Source organism: Octodon degus, unplaced genomic scaffold (genome assembly GCF_000260255.1).
Source record: "Octodon degus isolate 3935 unplaced genomic scaffold, OctDeg1.0 scaffold00067, whole genome shotgun sequence".
NCBI classification, from domain to species: domain Eukaryota; kingdom Metazoa; phylum Chordata; class Mammalia; order Rodentia; family Octodontidae; genus Octodon; species Octodon degus.
In genome coordinates this window covers 2,837,971-2,863,571 of record NW_004524643.1, presented here as the reverse complement: position 1 = coordinate 2,863,571, position 25,601 = coordinate 2,837,971, and the positions used below count along the sequence as shown (strand labels likewise).

The window sequence follows — 25,601 nt, the reverse complement described above, 5'->3', positions numbered from 1 at the left end:
AGATTATGGAGCCACAGAGGAATGTGTTCAATGATGTAAAGTGAGCCTGGGGAGAGTCACATGGAGAGAAAAAACATTTTCTCAAGCTTTCACAGAGAGCAGATTGGTCAAGCAGTGGCTGTGACTCATCCTCATGTCTGACACTGACAAAAGGATGTATAAAGGGCGGTACAGGGCTACAGGATAAATCCTGAGAGTACTTGGCTGACCTTCTCAGATACAAAAGTTACATTTCTTGTTATATAGGTCTTGCTATATCTTGGTCTTAATTATCCAGCAGAAAAGTATAAAAACGAGGTATATAAAGTAAGTCCATATTAATACGGTGAGCTGTAAAAGGCTCAGGTCAATAACTTCTGAGGATAACCCACTAATATTATAGACTGCTAGACAGTGTTAGATTGTTTAGTTGAATTCAAACACCTATAGCATTTAAATGCTAGTAGAATATTCACCTCTGACAGGACAAAAAAAAAAAGGATACAAAGGAAAGATCATTTTGTATTTATATATACAAAATAGTTAGGATACATTTACGGCTACTTTCCCTTAATTCAATGAGAAGAAAGAGGTGTACCAACAGTGTTTGGACAGAATATCCTGTCTGCTTCTTGTACTATGGATAACCACTAAGAAGATAACAATGTACAGTGTATTGATTATCAAAACTGTCCTATTAATTAGCTGTGAAACTGTCTCATTTATATTTATTTCTCAATAAAAATAAATAAATTTAAAAAAACTTTCCTTGCCAGCTGACAGGACCTAGGTCATAATACCCTATGATGACATCATCAGAATAACCATGGTGTTATGGCTGGTTGCAAGAAACAGGTTGTTTGGGCCCGCTCAAGAACAAATGTCTGAATTCTAATTCAGTAATCATGTTTTTGTCCTTTCATCTTCTATAATGATTTTGGAATGAAGAGCCTATTAAAAACACCTGTCAAGAAAAAAAAAGATTAATTTATAAAACTATTTAATTTTTACCTGTGTACCTAGCTTTTTTTAATTAAAACAAAACTTGCAAATGCAATGGTTTGAGAAAATCAGGGATTTTATCTGTCTCATATAATAAAATTATCTTGAAATAGGCATTCCAGGATTGATGTATATTGGTTTCACTTGTAATAGAGGTGGTGCATAAATTCTATCCTTTGTTGTTCTTTTTCTTTCTTTTTGGGGGGAGGAGGGGTATTTGTAATGACATTTCCTTAGGGAGACTGTCAGATTCAAAAACTACTGTGTTATTCTACGTTCTGTATGTCTGTCATAGTGCCTCAGGCACAGAAGCCATCAGTGGCTATTGAATAAACAAATGAGTATACTCATCTTGAAGAAACAGTAATTATATCTTCCTATAAGATTTTCAGGGCTGGCAAAATAGCAGACTAAGTGCCTGCTTAGGCAAGCATAGGGACCAGGGTTCAACGCCCTGCAGCACATGCTGCAACAGCCCCGTTCCCTGGTGTGCTGAATGGGCCACAGAGTCCAGGCATGGTGGCACACTCCTGTAATCTCAGCCATGGGGAGGCTGAAAACAAGAGGATCACTATCCAATCTGCATAGTGAGACTCTGTATCAAATACATTTTTTTAAAAAAAGATTTTTGGTGTACAATATGATACAAGATGTGAAGATCAGATTCCGTTGTTTTACTCAAGTATTGTGAGCTTAATTTTCCCCAGCTTTTATATTCTAAATTTGCTGTTTAGGAAGAATAGAAAGAAAGTAAAGAAGGAAAGCAGAAAGAAAGATTTATTGCTCTGCACAGAGTTGTATTTTTGAAAGCATGTGGTGGTAATAATCCTGTCTAGAAGTATTCGTTTGCCAGAAGTCATTTTGGTTAGACTGTTGCTGAAACTGCCCAGTATTAAGTCTATTGTTAGAGTTCACTACATGGGTTGGGGGCGGGATGGTGGTCGTCAATTTTATAAAGCATAGAGTGGAAGCAGATAACACTGTAAGAGTCTTTTGTAGCCTTGATTAGTTTTCCTGTGAGAGATCTAATATAATAAATGATACCATTTCCTATGTTCTACTTTCTAAAAATTAGGATGATTTTTTTTTCACTGTTTAAAAGTTTAGATTTGCCTGAAATAGTTACATGGACTAATGCCATTGGAACCTCACTCCCAGTAATTTCCTGTTTTGGTTTGATTTTTTTTTTTTTTGGTTGTTTTTTTATTAAGTGGACAAAATATCTTGCCTTCAATCATGTTTCTGACTATTCAGTTCCCTCAGCCTGTTCATGGTGGCATTAGTGTCATTCTTACTTAGAACAGGAAAAGATTAAATATTCCTTTTCTTTTTCAACACTATATGGTTTTAAAAAGATAGATTGAGAATTTGACAATAGAAAAATTTATACTATTACTCTGAATGTATATTGTGTCCTAGATAGAAAAGGAGAAAATAATAAATATAATTTTTACTATCTGTGATTACTTTTGACAGTGTGAATATCACCTATGTTCTTTGGAAATTTCAAACAGATTAAATCTTTTCACTAGTTCATTCTGGTGCACTTTTTTGAAGAAAGTGCTTACCATGTTTAGTCTACTTCAGAGATCAAGATTATTCAGCTTAATTTCTTATAGTAAATAGTATAAGTCCACAATAAAGACTTCATCTGCTCATCTTCTGATGATAAAAGTATATTTTTGATCAAATTTTTACAAAGTTATTATTATGTGCCAGATGCTGTGCTAGTCACCAGAAATACTAAGATGAAAAAAATCTGAATTCTTTTCCCAGAGGTACTCTTAGCCTAGTGAAGATATAGGTACGTTTTCAAAACATACCTCTCCACTATAAGGAGGGCCCGGGGAGATAGCTCAGTAGAATAAGCTCTTGCCTGGCAAGGGCAAGGGCCTGAGTTCAAGCCCCAGTACCGCAAAAAAAAAAAAATGTGTGTGTGTGTGTGTGTGTGTGTGTGTGTGTAAAATAATCAGTTTAATACAGTTAGTATAAGAAAACTTTTGATAGCTAGAAAATTAGAAGTGCATTCTAGAAGAAAAAGATATATATGTACTGGTACAAGCAGTCATGAGAAGCTGTGAATGGAACAGTAAGATATTTGGTTACCCCTGTGCCAACAGCTGTAGGAGGAAGTCAGAATGACATTAAGAAGCTGTTTGCTAGTTCGTGGATATAGCTCAGTGGTAGAGCACTTGTTAGAATCTATGAGGCCCTAAAGTTGTTCTCTAGCATGAAATTTTTTTTAAAAAATCTTAATTTTCATTTCAAAGTTAAAGATTAAATATTTGTGCTAATCCTATAAAAGGGGCATTTTGTAAATACTGAAAACAGTTATTGAGTGAGTTCTTGTTGACTAGTATAATATGGTTAGTAAAGTCATACATGAAGTATATAGTCACTACATAATATAATTTGAGGATCGCTCAGAAGGATCCTGGTTTAAAACTGTCCTTCCCATTGCCATTTTATGCTTAAATGATACCATTAAATAGATCTTTGTGTTGAATTATCCTTTGTTGAAGACAAATGATCTGAGGCAAGATAGCCATAATAAAGTGTTCTTCTTTGGTATTAAGTTATTTTGTCCAACATTTCAGTTGGCTCCTTTATCCCTGGAGCAGTTAAACTGGATTGTCAACATGATTGTCTTGAGAGCTACCTAGAAGATTAGTAAAGCAGACTTCTGTCTAGTCATGTAGGTTTGTCCTGGGTCCTTTCCTCTCAGGTGCGCTATTCTGGCTCTGCTTTCTGACTACCATGAACTAAGCAGCTTTGTCCTGCCATGCTCTTCTGCCATTATGTTTCTGCCTTGGGGCCAGGCAGTCATGGCCTGTATCCTCTGGAACCAGGAGCCAAATTAAAATGTTCTGCTTTAAGTTGTAGCTGTTGGATATTGTGTCCCAGTGACAGGAAAGGTGATTAATACAGATACTTTAGAGTCATCTCTAAAGTATTTCATAAAATGCAGCTTCATATTTTTATAAAATGCAGCTTCTAATGGTGGCAGGATAAATAGCCCTCTTTTCTTTGCGTCATATGACATTGTATGTACCTGTATTTTATTGTGCTTTATTTTTTGGAAATCTGCAACCTTTACTGAACTGTTGTTAAGAACTGATCTCAAATTTCTTTTTACCAATCTCTAGAATGATATGTATATATCTGATATGTATATATCTCATAGTTAAGTAGTCATTTAATAGTGCAAGAAGGAAGGAAATGGTAAAAGAAGGGAAGAAGTTTTAATTAAAATATTTATTTTTGCTAGACAGTGCCCTTTCTTTTGTTTCTTGCATAATATTTATCCTTTTCCAATGTTTGTTACTTAAATCTCAAGGATCTTTTGCCTCCTGATTCTTGTGTTTATAATTAAAGTTAGTTAAAAACCTGGTTAATCAGAACAAGCACAAACTGGAAATCTGGACTGATTTATTGTGATTATCCTCGATCCAGAAAGAAAACCAATTACTAGGTTCAAGAAGAAAGGAAATGTACTTTATATTTATATAGTTTTGATTCAGGTGGCCTTTTATGAATTCCTATTTGGAATATACACAATTTTAGATTTTAAATCTTGTGGTCATGTATATTTGGTAATTGACTTCTTATATTTAGAGATTCCCACATTGCAAAGCTCTATTTCTATGAGCATAAAATATATTTAATTCATGTTATATTTAAGCCCATGTTTATAACCCCTAAAATATGCCCTTTTCAGTTACTGAACTCATCGAAACTTAACTTTTTTTTTTTTTAACTTAGGAGATTTTCTGTATCTAACATATGTGGAAATAGCATGCTAAATTTATTAACACCAATCATTGCCTCTCAGTGATAATTATGAAATTATATGTAAAACTTTCATCTGTGAAGGTAGAGAGAGAGATTATCTTTGTTCAGTCCTGTATTCCATTACCTAAAACATAGTACATAATGAATACATACTGGTTTAATGAAGGAGAAATATCCCTTTTCATGACTTTCTAAGTCATGACTGATACTATACTGTTTTCTCCACCCTGGATAAAATAGGAAGGACTATAATAAATTGTGTAAGGCTTTCCAAAATATATCATGTCTTCATAGCATGGCCCATTCCTCAGTTTACCCATATTAAAGCTGAGACAATGTTCTAGTCATATAACATATTATCCAATAAAAGGGAGAATTCTGGAGAAAAGGTGAGGGGTTTTTTTCCCTTTCAAAACAGGAAGCAAATACATGTTAATGTTTGAGGCAATAAATTTTAGTAGAACATTAACCCTTCCATAAAATTGAGATCAGGAAGCAGTTTTTCAAAATGCTTTACTCTTTGAGTAATCAACAGGATGTGTGTGTACTATTGTAGTGAAATCAGTAGTAATTATCACTGAAATATTATTCATATTCCTCTATAATTGTTATAGTTGACAGAAGACACGGAAATAATTCAAGGTTACATAGAAAGCTGTTATGACTTTAAAAAGTCAAAGAAATTGAATTTCTAAATAACTGTAACTGGACACAGCAACAAACATAGCTATTTAAAAATAAAAGTCATTAGTATAAGTTCTTAAAATTTAAAGTTATGTAAAAAAGCATGTGACTTTTAAGAACATGAAATTTAAGTACTACTGACTAAGCATGGGAAAATTGTTTCTAACGCTAGTACGTTTGGGAATAATGTAAAATTTAACCTTACATTAGAATGTTGTCCCTAACTTATTTCAAAGTTACAAAACATGTGCTATCCTCTCTTAGTAAGTATATCACATTCTTTCCGTTTGGTAGTGTAAGCTGATGTTATGGTTTGGATATAAGATGTCCCCCATGTGCTAAATAAAGGTTTTTGAGCTTATGAGCTTTTAAGAAATGATTGGATCAAATAGATTAGTGTACTGCTGAGTTCATAGTGTAATGGTATTATTAGGAAAAGGACCCAAATGGGAGGTTTTGAAAAGCTTATGTTCTTCCTGGCCCCTCTCTCCCCACTTTATGCTTTCACCCTCTGTCTTTCCCTCCTCCTCATCTTCCTCCTCCCCCTTCCTCCACTCTTCTTTTTCCTCTTTTTCTCCATTCTTCCTTCCCATCCTTTTTGGTTACCATGAAGTAAGCAGCTTTCTTCCACCACACCCTTCTACCATGATTTCAGCCTCATCCCCATCCTAAAAGCAATAGAGCCAGCTAACCATGAACTGAACTCTCTGAAACCATAAGCCATAAGGAAGCCAAAAATCTTTTCCTCATTTAAATTTTTGTCCTCAGGTGTTTTATGATAGCAATGAAAATCTAAGTGGCAACAGTCTAATTAGGAAAGAAGGCTTTATGACTGTATCCTTACCTTCTTCACAATATATCTGATGCTAATAATGCTACAAATATGATATTGTGATAAACTAATTTGGCAATCTCTTTTCAATGGTGTGTATAGAACAGTCAAATTTAATGTAATTATTACTATAGTAGATTTATTTATTTCTACATTTTTGCTATGTACTGTTATGTCTTTTTTTTTTTTTTTACCCTTGTTGATTATAGCAACCATAAAACTTGACACATTCACAGACTTTTTAAAAATACAAGGGTTGGCAAGATAGCTCCTCAGACTAACTTCCTGCTTTGGTAAGTGCAGGGTCCAGGGTTCGATCCCCAGTCCCACATGCCATGCCAACCCCACCCCCAGGGCTTGCTGAGCAGGTGACCAAGTCCAGGTATGGTGGTACAGGCCTATAATCCCAGCACTGGGGAGGCTGAAAACAGGAAGATCACTACGAGTCCAAGCTGTATAGTAAGACCCTGTACCAAATGCATAAAATGAGGAAAAAAAAAAAAAAAAATATATATATATATATATATATATTTATAACTTTTTTGTAAACAGTTCAGCTCAAAAAAATTGCTAATACAAGAGTCCCAATCTGTACACATCCACTGGCATCCAGAATGTTTTACATAATGATAGTAGATTATATATGAAATAAGAATTGGCATTGAAAAATACTATTGTTAGTTCAGGAAGGAATAACATATCTCTAGGTATAACTTCATGTATAGTTTTGACTTCTGAAATTTGTTAATGTCTTACATATTCAGGAAACAAGATTAGATAAATACAATGGATAAGAAAAGAAAAAAAGTAAGACTATCTTAAAAAGGAAAAGCATATGGAAGCAAACTCCATGTCTCTCACATGAATAGTATAATCACACTGAAAAGGGCAAAAACAAATCAGAGTAGCTTATAAGCATAGTGTATAAGTCACTTTTGCATTAGTAAAATGAAATTATTGAAACAACTAACTTATAAAATAAGTAAAGATGTGTTTAGCTCACAGTTTTGGAGGTTCAGAGTCCAAGTGCTATAATAGCACAGGCTTAGATGGGCCTGCCCCTTTCCTGTATCACTTCACAGTGATGACAGTGGCAGCTGCAGTGAAGGGGTTGGGAAGGAGCTCAATGGTACAGTAAAAGTATTAGGCTCTAGTGTTTAATCCCCAGCACTGCAGGAAAAAAAAAAAAAAAAAAAAAAAACTTAAGGCCAGTGAAATAGCTCAGTAGACTAAGCACTTGCTTAGGCAAGCACCGGGGCCAGGGTTTGATCTCTGGCACCACATGCCATGCCAGCCCCGCCCCCAGGCATGCTGAGCTGGTGATGGAGTCCCACTGTGGTGGCACATGCCTGTAATCACAGCACTAGGGAGGCAGAAAATAGGATCACTCTGAGTTTGAGCTGTAGTGGGACCCTTTGCACATGCGCGCGCGCACACACACACAGTGTAAAACCCACAATACCACCAGGGATGTAGCTCAGTGGCACAGCACCTGCCTGGAAATATCGTACATACCTTATTGTGGGTTTTACTTTATTTTATTTTTTAGTACCAGAAATTGATCACAGAGCCTCATACTTGCCAGGCAGACACTGTAAATATTGTTAACAAGAAAAAAAGCAGTTGTGTTATTGATAATGTGAGGAAATTGAAACTATCACACTTTTCTGGCAAGAAAATAATTTGGCTGCTATAGAAAACAGTGAATCGAAGTTAAATATAGAATTACCATTTAACCTTGCCACTCCTTGGTATACCCAAATTGAAAACAGGTACTCAAACATGTGTGGTAGTTCACACCTGTAATTCTAGCACTTGGGAAGATAAAGCAGGAGGATCAAGAGTTAAAGACTACATAGTAAGTTCCAGAGTAGCCTAGACTACCTAGTGAGAAACTGTTTCAAAGCAGCAACAATAAGATTATGAGTTCATTTTTTAAAAGAACAATTACAGTAGCAGTATGCTTGTATTTATACACAAAGTACAGCACATGTATGTGTGTGCATGTGATACAATACATAGAGTTTGCCAAAAATGTATACATTAGGAAAAGAAAAGCTTGTACAGTAAATTTATGGTGACATCACGATCAAAAGAATTTACCCTACAATTACAAGAGGCCATTGGCTTCCATATGGCAAACTGCTGTTTGGGTAACCTTAGTCATTGAGATAGCTGCACTTTCAATTCTTTCTTTTAAGGGCCAGCCGGAATGGCTTTTCTATGATACATGGCATCCTATAGGATGCACCCTACGCAGATGATACCATCTGTTGAAAACACATTGTTACGGTTTGTGTGTAGTTGTCCCCCCAAAGCCTCATGCAGTCTGTAGCAGGGCAGCTTCTGGAGTTTGTGATTGATTATTGTGGGTGTGGACGCTGCACTTGCCCTGGGGCAGGTAATTTGCATTACAATGTCAGGAGGGAAGAGAAGCTAGCTGCTTGAGCTGCTGCTACTCCTTTTGCGCTCTTGCTCTTTGCTGCCGCCATGAAAGGTTGCTCTCTGTCATGTGCTGCTCTGCCTTGGAGCCAGCTGAGTGTGCACTGAAACCTCCAATAACTGTGAGCTAAATTTTCCCTCCTTCATTCTGAGTATTGAGTATTTGTCCCAGCAACGAGTAAAAAGTAAGACACACATCATACAGATTTTTTTTCCTGAAGTATGTATATTTATTTTGGCACACTCTGTGTATACACTATATATATCAAGAAGTATAGTATATACTCACACAGTAGAATACTTTTCAGTCAAAGGGGGCCTGCCCCTTAGCTCATTTCTTTAAGTGGCTGCTTCAACAAAGCAGTCAGGCTCAGGTTGCTGTGGTTCCATCCCCACAACTCAAGCCAGCCAAACCTGCCCTAAAGGCATTCAGACCAAAAAAAAAAAAGAATACCTTTCAGTCAGAAAAAGGAGTCAAATACTGTACTGTAAATGTTACTAGAATAATGAAATGAACTTTGAAAAAATATAGTAAGCCACCATAGACAGAAGTCACAAATTGTTGGATTCCATTTATATGAAATTTCCAAAACAGGTATATCTATGTAGAATGAATACAGATGGGGCAAGTATTAGGAACAGAGTTTAAGGGATGGAAAGCAATTGCTTATTGGATTTCTGCAGTGATGAAAATGTTTTGGAACTAGATAGAAGTAGTCATTTTACAACATTGTGCATGTATTAAGCATCACAATTGTTCACCTTAAAGTGGTTAATTCAGTGTTATGTGAATATCATTTCAATAATAATTTTTTTAAAAGCTGTGGAAATGCTTTGTATTGAACAGCACTAATAATATATGAAAACTAAATGGAAGAGCTGGCAAGATAGCTCAGCAGACTAAGTGCCTGCTTAGGCAAGCACAGGGACCAGGTTCTATCATGCCACTTAGCCTACCCCCAGGCAAGCCAGCTGAGCTGGACACTGAGACTGCGTGCTGGGAGGCTGAAAACAGGATCTCTGTGAGCTGGAGCTGCATATTGAGACCCTGTACCAAATACATTAAAAAAAAAAAAATGAGATACCTGATACCAAAATGAATCCAAGTAGTGTAATAAGGCTCATAAGGAAGATTGCTTTTGTTTTGTTTTTTGAGACACCATAGTTCAGGCTGGCCTTGAACTCACTGTATAGCATAGGCTGGCCTTGAACTTGTAACAGTTTTGCCTCAGCCTCCTGTGTACTGGGATTATAGACATGTGCCACCATAACCAGCTCTGTAAACTATTCATATGCTTGTTACTTCTCTGTAAATTATTCCAAAGAAATGTTGAAAAATCCATACACTCATGAGTTAGCTTAATAAAAATAGCATCATAAATGTGAATTAACTTATGTATGCTTACATTCTCAGAGATAAGTATTGTACTGAATTTAATGTTATTCTCGTATATGTCTTTTTTATATGTATTTAGGACAGGGTATACAGAGTCTACAGGGTCTCACTACATAGATGAGACTTGTAGTAATTCTCCTGTTTTCAACCTCCCAAGCACTGGGATTACAGGTGCTCACCACCACGCCTAGCCTCAGTCACACTAGCCCTAGCCTTCTCTTATTCTTGTCTCAACTCAAAACTAGCTTTGACAGATGGGCCACAATAAAACACCTAAGTAAGGTTCATGTTGTCTCAAAATCCAAGTAGGTCTACTAGGGCCTCTTTTTTGAGAGCCTCTTTTTTGGTTGTATGAAGAACCAGATGCAACAACTTGTCTTTTGCCTTAGAAGGGTTTTTTTTTTTTTTTTAAAGGAAAATACAATAAACCAATGTTGCTATAAATACAATAAGAAGCCTCACGTTAGTACCTTTGATCAAATAACATTATTCAGATCAACCTAACATGATGTAATTTTCATGTGATGCATGAAAATCACATATATTCTTGCCATAAATGAATCTTTCATGCACATATGTATCAGTAGATTCTAAAATAATAAGTATAGGTTGTGCAGTAGTGCCAGCAGCCTTTCAGTTGTATGCCAGCAACTGGTAGCTGTCATTTGTGCTGGGCTGTGTGGTCAGCCCTTGTCAACAAGCTCGTGGAAGCTTGAGACCATTGCCACCCTTCTGACTTACCAGGGGAAAAATGGTTGAAGCAGATCACCGAGGAAAGCTCTTTATTGGTGGGCTTAATATAGAAAACAAATGAGAAAGCCCTTGAAACAGTGTTTAGAAAGTATGTATGGATAGTGGAAGTACTCTTGTTGAAAGACTGAGAAACCAATAAATTAAGAAGATTTTGGGAATGGGGAGAGGGCTCAGTAGAATAAGTGCTTGCCTGGCAAGCTCAAGGGCCTGAGTTCAATCCCTGGTTCCACAAAAAAAAAAAAAAAAAAAAAAGGATTTGTTTTTGTTACCTTTGCAAGTCCAGCAGATGCTAAGGATGCAGCCAAGGACATGAATGGACAGTCCTTAGATGGAAAAGCCATCAAAGTGGAACAAGCCACCAAACCATCATTTGAAAGTGGTAGATGAGGACCACCTCCACCTCCCAGAAGCAGAGGCCCTCCCAGAGTTATTAGAGGAGGAAGTAAAGAAACTAGGAGACCTCCCTCACATGGGGGGCACATGCATGATGATGGCTATTCCATGAATTTTAACATGAGTTCTTCCAGAGGACCCCTTCCAGTGAAAAGGGGACCACCACCAAAGTGGGGGGGTCCTACTCCAAAAAGATCAGCTCATCAGGACCAGTTTGAAGCAGCAGTGGAATGGGAGGAAGAGCCCCAGTATCACGTGGAAGAGATAGTTACAGAGACCCACCTCATAGGGAATCCCGTCTTCTCGCAAAGATGTTTACTTGTCTCTAAGAGATGATGTATATTCAACTAAAGACAACTATTCAAGCAGAGGTTACCCAAGTTCTCATGATACAAGAGATTATGCCCCACCACCAACAGATTATACTTACCATGATTATGGTCATTCCAGTTCACCTGATGACTATCCATCAAGAGGCTATAGTGATAGAGATGGATATGGTCAGGATCGTGATGACTCAGATCATCTGAGTGGATGTTCCTACAGAGATTGATATGACAGTTATGGTAACTCATAGTGCTCCACCTACACAAGGACCCCTGCTATCTTATGGTGGAAGCGGTCACTATGATGACTACAGCAGCTCACGAGATGGATATGGTAGAAGTTGAGACAGTTACTCAAGTGGCCAAAGTGGTCTTTACTCAAGTGTACATGATCGGGTTGGCAGACAAGAATGAGGACTTCCCCCTCCTATGGAAAGGGGATAGCCTCCACATGATTCCTAGAGCAGTTCAAGTCATAGCACCAACAAGTGGTGGCCATGGAGGAGGGCATATTGATAGAGGGGGACGTAGAAGCAGATACTAGAAACAAACAAATCTTTGGGCCAAAATCTCCATTCAAAGAAACAAAAAAAGTGGAAACTGTTCTGTCCTGACTATCCAAGGACTACTAAAATGAAAATTTTGTTACCTTTTTAAAATTTCCTGTTAAGTTCCCCTACATAATTTTTATGTTCTTGTGAGGAAAGAAAAGTAAACATGTCTAATTTCATTTGATTTTATGACTTGCTCTCAATATGCAAATTTTTAAGTATGTACGGTTTGACTTGTACTAGTGTTGTAATTTTCCAAGGAAGTGTCCCTAACAGCCACTTCCTACCTGATTTTTTTTCCCCAGTAAATAAGGCAAACAATTCTGAGTTCTTCCACACACATCTAGCCATCTAGATGGACACTGATCTCCATTGAGGGATGAGCCATTTTACCTGTACAGACAAGCTAGTTATTAAAGGGTGGTCAGGGTATGCTACTCTTAGGATTTCAGGGTGTCTTCCAACTGAAATCACCATGTTCTCAGTATGAAAAGGCCTCAGTATGAAAAGACCTATGTAAGGAAAGTGCTGTTCACCCAGTAAACCCAAAAGCAAATGGATAATGCTGGCCATAATTTGCCTTTTTGACATTTCCTTGGAAATCTGCAAGAACCTCCTCTTTCCCCTCCCCCAGAAAGACCACTTAAGTGTGTGTTAAACAACTACAGAATACTAAATAAAAAGTTTGTCAAAAAAAATACTAAGTATAGTATAAATATACAAACCCATTGTATAGCAATTATTCTCAAATATTATATACTGCACACAATTGTGTTTGCTGTCTTTTTTTAATTTTAATTTAATTTTATTTTTTTGGTGGAACCGGGAATTGAACTCAGGCCCTCGAGCTTACCAGGGAAGTGCTTACTCTACTGAGCCATTTCCCCAGCCCCTGTGTGCTATATTTTTGTTCAACTGGCAGCCTAGTAGGTTTGTATATGACAGCATCATCACAACTATGTAAGTCATTGTACAACAAAATTAGCACAGCTACAGTGTAGCCTTCATTATAATCTCTTAGGACTATTGTTGTCTGTGTAGTTCATAATTCTCAGAAACATCGTTATGAACATCAGACAAATAGACTTAAAAGGGAAGAAAGAAGAGCATGAGAACTTGCATAGAGACTTGAAAAGAAAGTAATTGTATTTCTAAACAACAAATATGTTCAGTGTGTGTTACACTAATTTGAAGAATGAAGGCAAAACTGAAAATCTGGAGAAATAGATGTCCATAGATTATGGATAATTATAATTTAGCTGAACATTTCCCCTAAATACTGGCTTTTTCTTTACATGTCATTGTAAGTTTATGATTGTTGGCTATACAAATACAATTAAATTACATGTGATCCACCTTTGCTCTTGTGATTTCAGGAATTCAGAATGTCCTCAGCCTCTTTTGTGCAGTCCTCACAGAAAATAAGGTTCTCTTCCATTCTGCGAGTTTCCAGAGACTTAGTGATGCCTGTAGAGCCTTGGAATCTTTAATGTTTCCTCTTAAATATAGGTGAGATTGTTAATAATTTATTTATTCTCAAATTATACATTACTTATTGATAAGTCAAAGTGTCCTGATACAGTGATCTTGAACCACATAGGCATAGCTTATAAAGTTATGCCATTATGAGAGCTGTAATTCTAATTAAAAATGTTGGTTAGATTTGGAACTTTTCCAAATTGTTCATTATGAAATGTTGATTAATTTAGTGAAAATAATTTAATCTGGATAGTATTGTCAGCAACATTTAATTCTCTCTGAATATGGTTAGCAATGAAGTATTTTTGCTTTTTATATTAAAGGATTATTTTTAGGAGTTATAGGGATATTATTGATCTATTAATAAAAAAGACTTTTTTAGGTCTCTACTAAAGTATTTATGTATAAATTATATAATAGCTGAGGTTCTTTAAAATAATATAATAGAGCTGGGGTTGTAGCTCAGTGGCCAGCACGAGGTCTAGAGTTTGATTCCTGGTACCTAAAATACAGTAAGGGTAGATATACATATCATAATATATATATATATACATATATATATATATACTACATATATATAACTACATGTATATGTAGTTATGCATTAGTAATTGTCAAAACTGAATTAAATACCTGGGGCTTCCTTATAATTTTTTCCTTTCTCTTTAATTTATTTTTTTTCATGTGACAGTGAAAAACAAATTGATACCTGATAGTAATAAGTAGAATATTTTCATCTGACATACTGCTTAATCAATTTGAGAAACAAAATATAGGAAACTGAGCTTCATATAAACTTAAAATTTTAAGTTACCTCTTATTATTTCTTATTAAAAAGTTTTAAAATGTATCTTTCAGATAAAATTGAATATTGACTTTATTTTTGCCATTCCTATTGAGTGCAATTACTATGGCATGGTGGGTCACCTCTGTAATCCCAGCACTCAGAAATCTGAGAAGCAGGAGGATCACTGTAAATTCAAGGCCAGCTTGAACTATGTAGCAAGACACTATCTCAAAAAAAGAAAAAGAAAAAATGGTATTTTAATAATTATGACATATAGAAAAATCATTGCTTAGTCTTGAGAAATGCCTCGTCAGTGTTAATCCCTGATTTCAAGTTTCTGTTACAGGAGAAATGCTCTCAAACTATTAAAACTCTCAGAGATACTACTTAGGGAAAGGAGAGAAAGGAACCTTACCTGGTTTCCATTTCTTTTGTGTCTTGTTGTATTTGATTGTGTCTTGAACATGAAGAAATTTTTAATTGCTTCTTTCAAAATTTGAATATTAAGCATAAAATATTGATAATTTATAAACATAATCTAAAATACATACAGCATGAAAATGAAAGTATGTATGTTTATTGTGGAAAAACAAATATATATATATATATATATATATATAATACATTTTTTATTATTTCCAGCTATCCTTACATTCCCATTCTTCCTGCTCAGCTGCTAGAAGTTCTGAGTTCCCCTACACCTTTCATTATTGGAGTACATTCTGTCTTTAAAACTGATGTCCATGAACTTGTAAGTATTCATCTTTAAAATTTCTAGTTACTGAGTCTAGAAGTTTCTTGTTTTTCCTTAAGTACTGCTATAGTATTTCAACTATTACCATTTTCAGATCTGTTGCATTTATAATTGAAAAGATTGACTGGAAGGAAAACATCATTGGAAAGTCTAAATATATTAATTTTGCTTTATAACAAATATGGGAGATTTTAGAAATAAATTCATTAATATTTTTTGAATGTCCATCATGTTAGTGTTAAGCTTACCTTTCTGTATTCTTTATTCTTGTATATGATGTAATAAGGTAAATAAATAAACCATGAATTAAAATTTTATTTGTATTTATCAGTGCTTAATTTATTCATATTTGGAAGTAGGATCTGTCCTAATACTGAATGGCTAATAAGAAAGCAAAAAAATCTGAAGGAGATAGATTACAAGTTGGATATGAGCCCCCACCAAATTTTTTTTTTCTTCATTCCATATGAATAAAATATTAGAGAAGAAAAAGACATTTCAAGAATAATGTGTTTGGTTCTGGGTTTCATATTTTGAGAGGTACTTGAACAAAATAAAGCACTTAAGAGAGGGACATCCAGGATTGTCAAGAGTTTAAAAACTGTGCTATAATGCCATAATGAATTTTTTTCAGGAAATAATTGAATATTACTTGATAGCTAAAGGTATAATATTTAAGTAGATGTCTTGAGAAAAAGGCTGAAATAGAATCTGTGGGTATAATGGGCATAGAAACACATTTCTGTTCAACATAAATGTTTCCAACTAGTAGAACTACCTACCCATTTGTGTTTTCTAATGTGAATGGAGGAGTGTACTCACAAACATTGTAAGTGGACTGTAAGATCAGATTACATGATAATTTTCAAGCAGTACAAGAAAACTTGTGCACTGAAAAGATTAGGTCATATGACATTTTTATCCAAAAAGACTCTGTAATTCTATTTCTGTTTTAGTTTTTCAGCTGCTACCAAAGAATTACGCTTTAATGATACATACACAGTAATTACAGTTGTAATCAAATCAGAGATGTCATTTAAACAGCAGATTATAACAGAAGATTATTAAACATAATTATGATTAGGATCTTAACTGTATATAATATTCTTCCTAACTTTAAGTGTTGATATCTAGTTTCTGATTAACTTTGGCATTACATATAAAAATATGCACAAGTCAAATATATTCAGTACAGCCTTCTAATTAATACTAAATAGAAACACACTTATATGTTTGGATATAATTTTATTACCATTAAATGTAAATAGTTACTCGGAACAGGACAAAGCAAGTGTTGCCAAATAAGAATTTCTTAAAATTTTTAATGAATAAATAAATGAGAATGAAGTATAATCACATTATCAGTATAACAATTTAATCTTGCTAATTTCTTTCATATTTTTGTTATTTTCATATTTTTGTTATTGTAAAAAGGTTAAAAATTAGGTTTTCTGTGCACCTAAGTAGTACTCTTTTATATACTAATTTTTTCACTTAACTATTGTAATAAATATTAGTTTATATAAGATGTGGCTAGATTGCTATACTAAGCACCTAAAATATAATGGCTTAGAAAAAATGGAATTTTATGTAACAGTTATACAGCAGTCTATAGAAATATTCCCTCACATCAGCCTATGCTCCTCCATGAAGTCATTTACGGTTGATGCTTCATTCTTGTTATTCTCTCAGAATCCCCTCAGGGATTGTCACCATCTGAATGTTTAAGGCTAAACTGATGCCAGTTGCCAGTTTATAGTTCCAGCCCAGGGAAAAAGGAAAAGGACACGAGAGAACCTTACAGCATCCTCTGTCCTGAGCTGCTGGCAGTGCAGACGTTCTCTCCCACAGGCAGAAATGTAGTCGTGGGAAACACCTAATTTCAAAGGAAACTGGAACATAAAATGGTAGCTAACTGGGAAGCGAAAACCTGAAGACTAGAGATTCCACAATTGATTCTTTTCATTTTGGATTAATCAGGCCAATTTAATTTTCTTAAGAAATGTATTCTATTAATAACTGGTTAATTTTTAACATCTCTTTCAGTTAGATGTAATCATAGCAGATTTGGATGGAGGCACTATTAAAATTCCTGAATGCATTCACCTCTCTTCCCTCCCAGAACCACTTCTACATCAGACTCAAGCAGCTCTTTCTTTGGTATGAAGAATTATTTATTTTCTTGATTCAGATCTAAAACTCACAATTGGAATTAAAAATTATTAGTGTAATTAATTTTAAAAGAGCATTATATGTTTAAAACATATAGTATTGAAAATAAAATTATTTTCTGGGTAATTATTTAAAGGGTATACTTGGAATCCTAACTGAACATTTGTTCTCCACTTATTCCTTCATTCAACATATTTATTTAGTAGCTGCTATAAACCGCATCCTGTGCTAGGTATTGGAAATATATCTGTAAACATAAAATAGGCCTTTTCCTTCAAAATTCTGATTCCTTGAAAAAGGCCCTGATTTTGTTCTGTAATGTCCATCTTGCACTGGTAAACAGTGTGATATTGTCTTGTCAATGTTTTCAGGTTAGTACAGGAAGATTTGACCTCTGTAATATTAAATACCAGTATTTTATGCAAGCATGTTCTAAAAATTGTGGCCTGAGTTTTTCAGCTCAAAACAAATTTATTTTGGTTATGTTACCTTAATTCATTTTTTAAAACATTATTTCACTGACAGCCCCTTCTATGCTCAGTTATCCATCATCAGAAAATCAAGCCTTAGAAATTTTGCATTTTTTTTTTCTGTATTTTAGGGAAGGGTCTACAGGGTGTTCAGGATCTCACTACTAGATCAAACTCATAGTGATTCTCCTGTTTACAGCCTCCCAAGTGCTGGGATTACAGGCACCCATCACCATACCCAGTCTCCGTCTCTGTCTCAGTGGGCCCCGGGGCTGGGGCTGGCATGGCAGGCCCAGGGATGGAGCCCCTGGCCCCTGCACCTGCTTGCAGGCACTTTAATCTGGGGAGCTCTTTGGCCAGCCCTCTGCATTCTTTTTTAAATGTGGTTTGTAGAAATAAGCTGGGCGTGGTGGTAAATGCCTGTAATCCCAGTACTTAGGAGGCTGAGGCAGGAGGATCGCCACAAGTTCAAGGCCAGTGTGGGCTACATAATAAGTTCAAGGCCAGCCTGAACTACATAATGAGATCCTGTCTGAAAAATAATGAAAAAGTTAGAATTAAAGCCTTCATATTCTTCTTAATAATAATTTAGTCAGGGCTATTCAAAAATGTTTTATTTGGGAATTGTTTTCCTTAAATAGAAGCTGAGAAGTCTACAACTGCCAGGATGGGTTTTATTCTCAGAATACTTTCAGTTTTATATTAGTCTTTATGTTAGTACAGTAGTAATCTATTAAAAGGAGCATTTAGAAAAAACTGACTTTTCCTAATATATTTGTAACCTAGAATACAAGTAATATTGTGTCTCATTGCTGAGGCAAAATATCCAACATCCAAAGTTAAAGGAGGGAAGAGGTTTATTTTGACTCACAGTGTGTGGAGGTTTCAGTCCAGAGCTGGCTGGCTCCAAGGCAAGTGGATCACAGAGGAGGATTACAGAACAGAAACAGTCCATGGCATGGCACAGCGTGGCATGGGCAGGCAGAAGAAAGCGAAACTGAAGTAGCTCAGCATCAGAAGCTGCAGCAGCAGTCCCTTTTATGTCCTTATATTCTATCCAAGCTACACACCCTGAGGTCAGGTAGCACTAGCACCCAGGTAGTCCTTCCCATTATCCGTACCCAGAACCATGCCAAACCAGTCAGTGGATTAATTCAGTAATCATACATCCTTTATCCCAGCATCACACTCTCTATGCTAGCATCACACACTCTAGATCCAGCCACGTATAAAAAGTCCCACCCAGTACCACATGAGACTTTGGGGGACATCTAAATATAAAATGCAACATTTTATATTGTAATTGAGGGGGAAAAATACTAGAGCAGGATTCTACATTCTAATGCTTGACGTATTAATCAAATAACATCCCATCTCTAAACCTGTTTCCTGATTTTTATCTAAAAGATAAGTGATTTATACAGAGGTGAATATGTGACTGTTTTCCTAGTGCATAAACTTGTGATTTCAAAGATGATACCATCTAAAAATATGAGGTTTCAAAAGCTGAGTTAACTTAAAGACAATTATGGGGGACAGCCCACTCGGTTGCCCTTCCTGTACCCCTCTTGGACAGGAGCTTTCTTTCCCCCGATAAATATATTCTGCTCAAAAAAAAAAAAAGGAAGGAAGGAAAATATATGAGCTGGCCAAATAGCTCAACAAATTAAAGTACCTACGAGCAGGCGCAGGGGCCCCGGGGTTTGATCCCTGGGCCTGCCATGCTGGCCCTGCACCCGAGCTGTGCTGAGACAGCAATTGAGACTGGGTGTGATGGCGCGCGCCTGTGATCCCAGCTCGTAGGAGACTGTAAACAGGTGGACTACTAGAGTCCGATCTAGTAGTGGGACGCTGAACACCCTGTAGACCCTTCCCTAAAATATAAAAAAATAAAATAAAATAAAGAAAAATATTAACCATATAATTGTATAGATGACATGGTTATAGGAATAGCTGAGAACATAGTCTCTGAGTGATTGAAAAAATTTTGTTTCTAGAAAGCTTATAGTGATTAAATCATCCATGTGATCACTTAATAGGGATTTTAATAATTATCAGGGAATTATCAAAACTCATATTTTATATGTTATATATTTACAGCATTTACAACTTTGCACTATACTTTTCCCCTTCTGGACTGCACAGTTAAAAAGCATGTTCATTCTGTCCTCACATCTTAATTTTTTTAATTATACTAAGAAACATAAAAATAAACACTCATATCTGTTCTTTAAAATAATAAACTGCACAGACATGTAAGTCTGCCCCCAGACCATTCCCTTCCCAACGATCACTGCTGTTTTACCATTTAACATGTATTTTGGGAGAGCTTTCCATTCCCAGGAATATCAGTGCCTGTGTGTGTATTTGGGGCCTAGTTTTACTTTTTCTATGACATGTTTTTTCACTAAACATTTTGTCTTAGAGATCTTTCCACAGTAGTGTATACGACACTATCTCACCTAACTTATTTCATAGAGGAAATTATGATTTATTTTATGTACTAACCTATTAGTGTAATGCCCCAAACATTAAATATGGGTTTTACTGATATTAGGATATCTTACATTAAACATCTTTGCTTCAGATTCTACACCCTGATTTGGAAGTAGCAGATCATGCTTTTCCTCCTCCACGAACAGCTTTATCCCACTCAAAAATGTTGGTAAGAATTTTAACAACTAAACTTGATTCTTTAAAAGAGCAGTGGTTTTATTTGTAGGATTATTAGAGAAGCTGAGTGAAGTCATAGTTAGATGGACAGCATAGTAAAAAGTCCCCCCAAGTCGAATTTAGAACTGTCCTTGACTCTCTATGTATCTTACTCAAGGAGGCACCACAGGTTAGTGTCCTGGCCAGAAGAGTGGAGAGCTATGAATGTGGCCTGGGGAGGCAAGAGTAGGTACCAAACAAAAGTCTAGAGCCTAGAAAAGTGCCAAGTGTCAAGGACTTGCCAGGCAAGGAGTTTAAAGGAAGAATCTTACAAAAATGGAAACAATGAATGTTGATCATTGGAGAGAAACAAGTTTGAATAGTAGACAAAAAGAATTCACAAAAAGTATGAATGTATAACAGGAACCACTTTTTAACTTTTCCCAGTGCATTTCTTATAAATGTATGGCTGCTGAGACTCAAAGAGCTAAACATCTTTGACAACTAATTTAAGTATTCTTGACCTTCATTTCCTTATCAATAAGGGATTGACTAAATCTGTAACTTTCCTTACAGTTTTGAAACTGTGATTCTATTAAAACCTTGATTGTCAAAACAAATTTTTTAAATCATACCTTATTAAATAAGAACAGATTTTTATTAGTCAGATAAACTTTGGAAGAATTTTATAAGCTTTTAAGATCTTTTTGAAGGTTTTTCTCTTTTATATTGTTAATGTAATTCCTTTGGTGGATTAAAAATCAAAGGACGTGGGATATGTGCCCTTTTGAAACAGTATAAAAGAAAAAAAACTATGTTACTTATTTGTTCCACAGAAGAAAATTGGATGTACTAGAAGCAAATTTTGTTTGGTTGAGCATGAAGCACTGTTTGCAGCCTAACATATCAACAGTGAAATGGACTAGAAGCCCACCACTTGTTACTACTAATGAGACAAAATTTTAATAAGCAGAAACAGTCTTTCCAGCTTTTTTCCCTATCTTTTTTTTTTAAAATTATTTATTTATTTTTATTTATTACATTTATTTATTTTATGTGTGTGTGGCCAGCTCAGCCCACCAGGGGGCCGGGCTGGCTGGCATGTGGTGCTGGGGGATTGAACCGTGGTCCCTGTGCTTTGCCAAGCTTGTTTCAGGTAGGTGCTTTAGACCACTGAGCCATCTCTCCAGCCCCTTTCCCTATCTTTTTGACTTGATATTTCATTTCTAAGAAATCAGATTATCAGATGTGTTTTTTTCTTATATTTTCAGGATAAAGAAGTCCGAGCAGTGTTCCTTAGATTGTTTGCACAACTTTTCCAAGGCTATAGATCATGCCTACAACTTATAAGAATTCATGCAGAGCCAGTAATACATTTTCACAAAGTAAGATACTGTTCTCTTTTTTTTTTTTTTTTTTTTGGCAGAACCGGGGATTGAACTCAGATCTTTGCGTTTGCCAGTCAAGCACTTATCCTAATGAGCCATCTCCCCGGCCCCACTGTTCTCTATTTTATCTATCCAAAAAGTCAAGTCTAATGTAATAAAACCACTGCTTTGTCTTTTTCTAGCCATATATCTCAACTTTAATTGTTGTGTGATGAGGATGTATTTTGTGTTGTTATTTATAGTAGTGGGAATTGTTTTGTGGTATTGGTATGGGGTATTCTATCACCAGGAACACCCTCGGCTCATTTTTTTTGTTATTATATTTTGAGAAAGGCTCTCGTTAAGTTACCCAGGCTTCTCTCAAACTTTTGAGACTCCTGCTTCCACCTCCCAAGTAGCTGGAATTAGAGGCAGGCACCACCATAACCAATGACAGTTTTTAATAATATTATAGAACTGAAAGTACTTTCCTTTGAAGTATTTATTTATTTATTTTTTCAAAATTTTATTGATAAACAGCAATGAGACAGTTTCAAATCAAATCCCTTTGAAGTATTTTAATTTTAGTAAAATTTTAAAGTTTCCTTTGAAGTTGAATGTTAATGATTTTTTTCCTGCTATATAGACAGGTTCAGTTTTATTTCCAATAGATGTACTATTTCAAGATATCAGAAAAAAGTTTTGAGATAAATGTACTTTATAACAAGCAACTGTACATAAAAGCATTTATGCAGGCATCTATTATATTTTTGTTTTGACCATGCACTCATTATCAAATTATAAATAATAAATTATCATTTTACATTTTCTTTCTTTACAGACAGCTTTCTTGGGGCAGCGTGGTTTGATTGAGAATGATTTCCTCACTAAAGTACTCAATGGAATGGCATTTGCAGGTTTTGTTTCAGAAAGAGGTCCTCCCTATAGAACCTGTGATCTCTTTGATGAGGTATAGTTGCTATAAAATAAATGCATTATGTATAGGTATCATTAGAGTAGTAGTTAAAAGTAGAGAGGTAGTATTTTTAATATTTACCTAAAATTTTATAAATTAGATATCCAAATATTTAGTTTTATGCTAATCACATAACCTTGTAGGATGTCTTTGAAGCATATAAAATTTTTAAGCAATGAATTTTAAATAGCTGATTAAAATATTTTTTAAAAATATGACAGACTATGTAAGTTGAACTCATTTTTAAAACAATAATGCAGCAATTCCTTTATTATTCTGTGAGGAGGAAAGGATCTAATTTTGATGCATAGCTGTGACTTCAAATTGCAGTTATATGTAGTTCATCAGTGTCTTGGAACTAAAGGTTAACTTCATGACATTCTTACTAACCAGTAATCAACATTTGCATACCTCCCTTAGGAGATATGAAATATGTAGAAGACAGATTTAGTTTCTATTATTAATGGAATTGGCCCTAAAAAGGGAGCTATAAGGCTGCTATGACTCACAATAAGGATGCATTTTTCCTTTTCTGTTGTTAAAAACACCTTTGTATTTGTCATTTATGTTTACATCAGTGCATTTTGGAACATAAAACAGTGACTATTATTTGTTTCTGAAATGAGCATTGTGTTGGAACCAGTAAATCTAAGAGTTCCTTGAAGTCAATAAAAAACAATACTAAGTTATTGAGAGTATATTAGTGATCATATTTTGGTACTGGTGATTTTATTTCATGAAGATAAAGAGTCTCTTTGCTTCAGATGAGAATGATCTTTTATTATTTTTAATGATAAGTAAGAATTATAGAAGAACGATGTGTTTTAGTTATAAGACCTGTATAAAGTGCTTTAGTTCAGTGATGGCAAACCTTTTAGTTTTCAGTGAAACAAATAGCCTGCTACAACACACATGACATAGATTCGACAGGACTGCTTTAGTTTGGGATGAAGATTTGGGAGCAATTAATCCTGAGAAGCACAGTTCTTTCTATGGTTATTGAACATTGATTCCATGTTGATCAATTTTGATGTGATTGTACATTGATTATACTAACATCAGCTTTTGGATTCTGGACTGATTGAACATAATTGTCTTTAGAGGTTAAATGCTCTTCAAGGTCTTTTACAGTTCTTACAGTGTGTTAGTCTCTGATATTTTATTCTTAGTAATATTAGTTTATGTTTCTTTTTTCTTTTCTGTTCAGTTTTTCCTCATTCATTCCTTCTGGCATCTTCATAACAGCTAAACAATCAGATTGTTTATTTGCAGAAAACGTGTTTTCTTCTGCTTTTATTTTTGTATGTTATTCCCTTGCCATGGAGTATTTTGCTTATACCTTCACTCAACCATGATCCTCTGTTCACCATACTCAGATTTTATTGCAACCTCCTTCAAAGCTTCTAAAAGAAGTTAACTTTGAGAGCTGACTGCATTAAGCTTCATTTTGTGTCTCTAACTTTATAGGGAGAATATATATAGTCTCCTCTAGATTAGAAACAATGATAAAGTAAAGGCACTAAGATTGTGAGGGGCTCTTCCCTTGGTGTTTATCTAGTTCTGTGTTCTATATACATGATGACTTAAGGCATCAGACATAAGTAATTCCTGATTTTACTCTAGTTTTTTTTTTTTATATGGAACTATGCTTTTGTAGGAAAATAGCATTTGATCCCAGGAAAGGGAATCTTATTTAGGGCAGCCTACCACATGGGACCTTGTGGGTTGTTAAGAGGCAGTTTGTATTGTACTTTTTTTGTCCTCACACACTCATCAAATAGGCATGTAAGAATGAAGCCAAAGTTTGCCTTTGTATGGCAGTCTTTCTAAATCCTGGCCTGAAATAGGGAAACCATGGATGGTTTTATATGGTGCTTTGTTCCAATGAATATATCAGTTTCTAAAAAGAAGAATATTCATTGCTCCTATTCTTTTTTATTTCCCTCTATTTACCCTCCAATTTTTTCTGTGAGCACATTTCCTGTATCCTACATTTACAAGCTCATGTGGTTCTCCCAGTAATCAGTAATCAGTAATCAATAGGAGATAGATATATATGCATGGATGAGGAGGGAGGGAGGGAGGGAGGGAGGGAGGGAAGGAGGGAGGGAGGGGGAGGAACCTAAAGGTTGTTTTGTCATTCTGTCTTATTTTAGATGTAAGGAAACTGAAGCCCAGCAGTTTAAGTAACTTGTCTCAGTTTAAGTAACAGTGTCAACAGACTGGAGTCTGAGCAACCTGACATGAGCATTTGGTTCATGGTTTGTAAGTTAAAAAAAGTGTTTAGAGACTTTTTGAGTTTCTCTGAGTAAGAAAATTCTCAGAGTGAGGCCTGTGGAAGTTGCTTGAGTTCCAGAAATAGGGCTGCCATCATCAAAGAGAAACCAGCAAAAATGTAAGGATTCAATCGACCTTTTTAACCTAAAATAGAGGGGAAACCAAATAAAAATATGAAATATTTTGTTTTAAAATACTATTGTATTTTAGATGGTTTTTGATTTACAAAGTGTATGAAATGATCATAATTTTTTTTAATTCAGCATACTTTGGAGTTGATATTTTGCCATTTGATTCTTTTTCCAAGTTGGTAGCTTTTGAAGTAGAAAGAATTAAAGTTGAAGAAAATAACCCATTGAAGATGATAAAGCACATCAGAGAACTTGCTGAGCAACTATTCAAAAATGTAAGTGTATTTGTTTAAACATATATTAGTTTTAAAAGTGGTAATCAGGTGTTTCATTTGAGAAAATAAAATTTTCATCTTTCTCATGATAATCTTTTTGCCTAAGTATAT

General features: G+C 35.2%; 1 protein-coding gene and 1 pseudogene across 2 annotated transcripts in view; both read left to right on the top strand.

Moving 5' to 3' along the window:
- Sbf2 (SET binding factor 2) overlaps positions 1 to 25,601 on the top strand; it is a 508,807-nt gene that overhangs the window by 242,223 nt on the left and 240,983 nt on the right. For both annotated transcript variants that reach the window (XM_004634868.2, XM_023719341.1), the window contains exons 7-13: positions 13,527 to 13,659; positions 15,059 to 15,167; positions 17,217 to 17,330; positions 20,400 to 20,477; positions 21,736 to 21,849; positions 22,673 to 22,801; positions 25,392 to 25,490. In XM_004634868.2, coding sequence (XP_004634925.1) covers positions 13,527 to 13,659; positions 15,059 to 15,167; positions 17,217 to 17,330; positions 20,400 to 20,477; positions 21,736 to 21,849; positions 22,673 to 22,801; positions 25,392 to 25,490 — 776 coding nt within the window. The remainder of the gene's footprint in view (positions 1 to 13,526; positions 13,660 to 15,058; positions 15,168 to 17,216; positions 17,331 to 20,399; positions 20,478 to 21,735; positions 21,850 to 22,672; positions 22,802 to 25,391; positions 25,491 to 25,601) is intronic.
- LOC101566972 lies at positions 10,879 to 12,143 on the top strand (annotated as a pseudogene).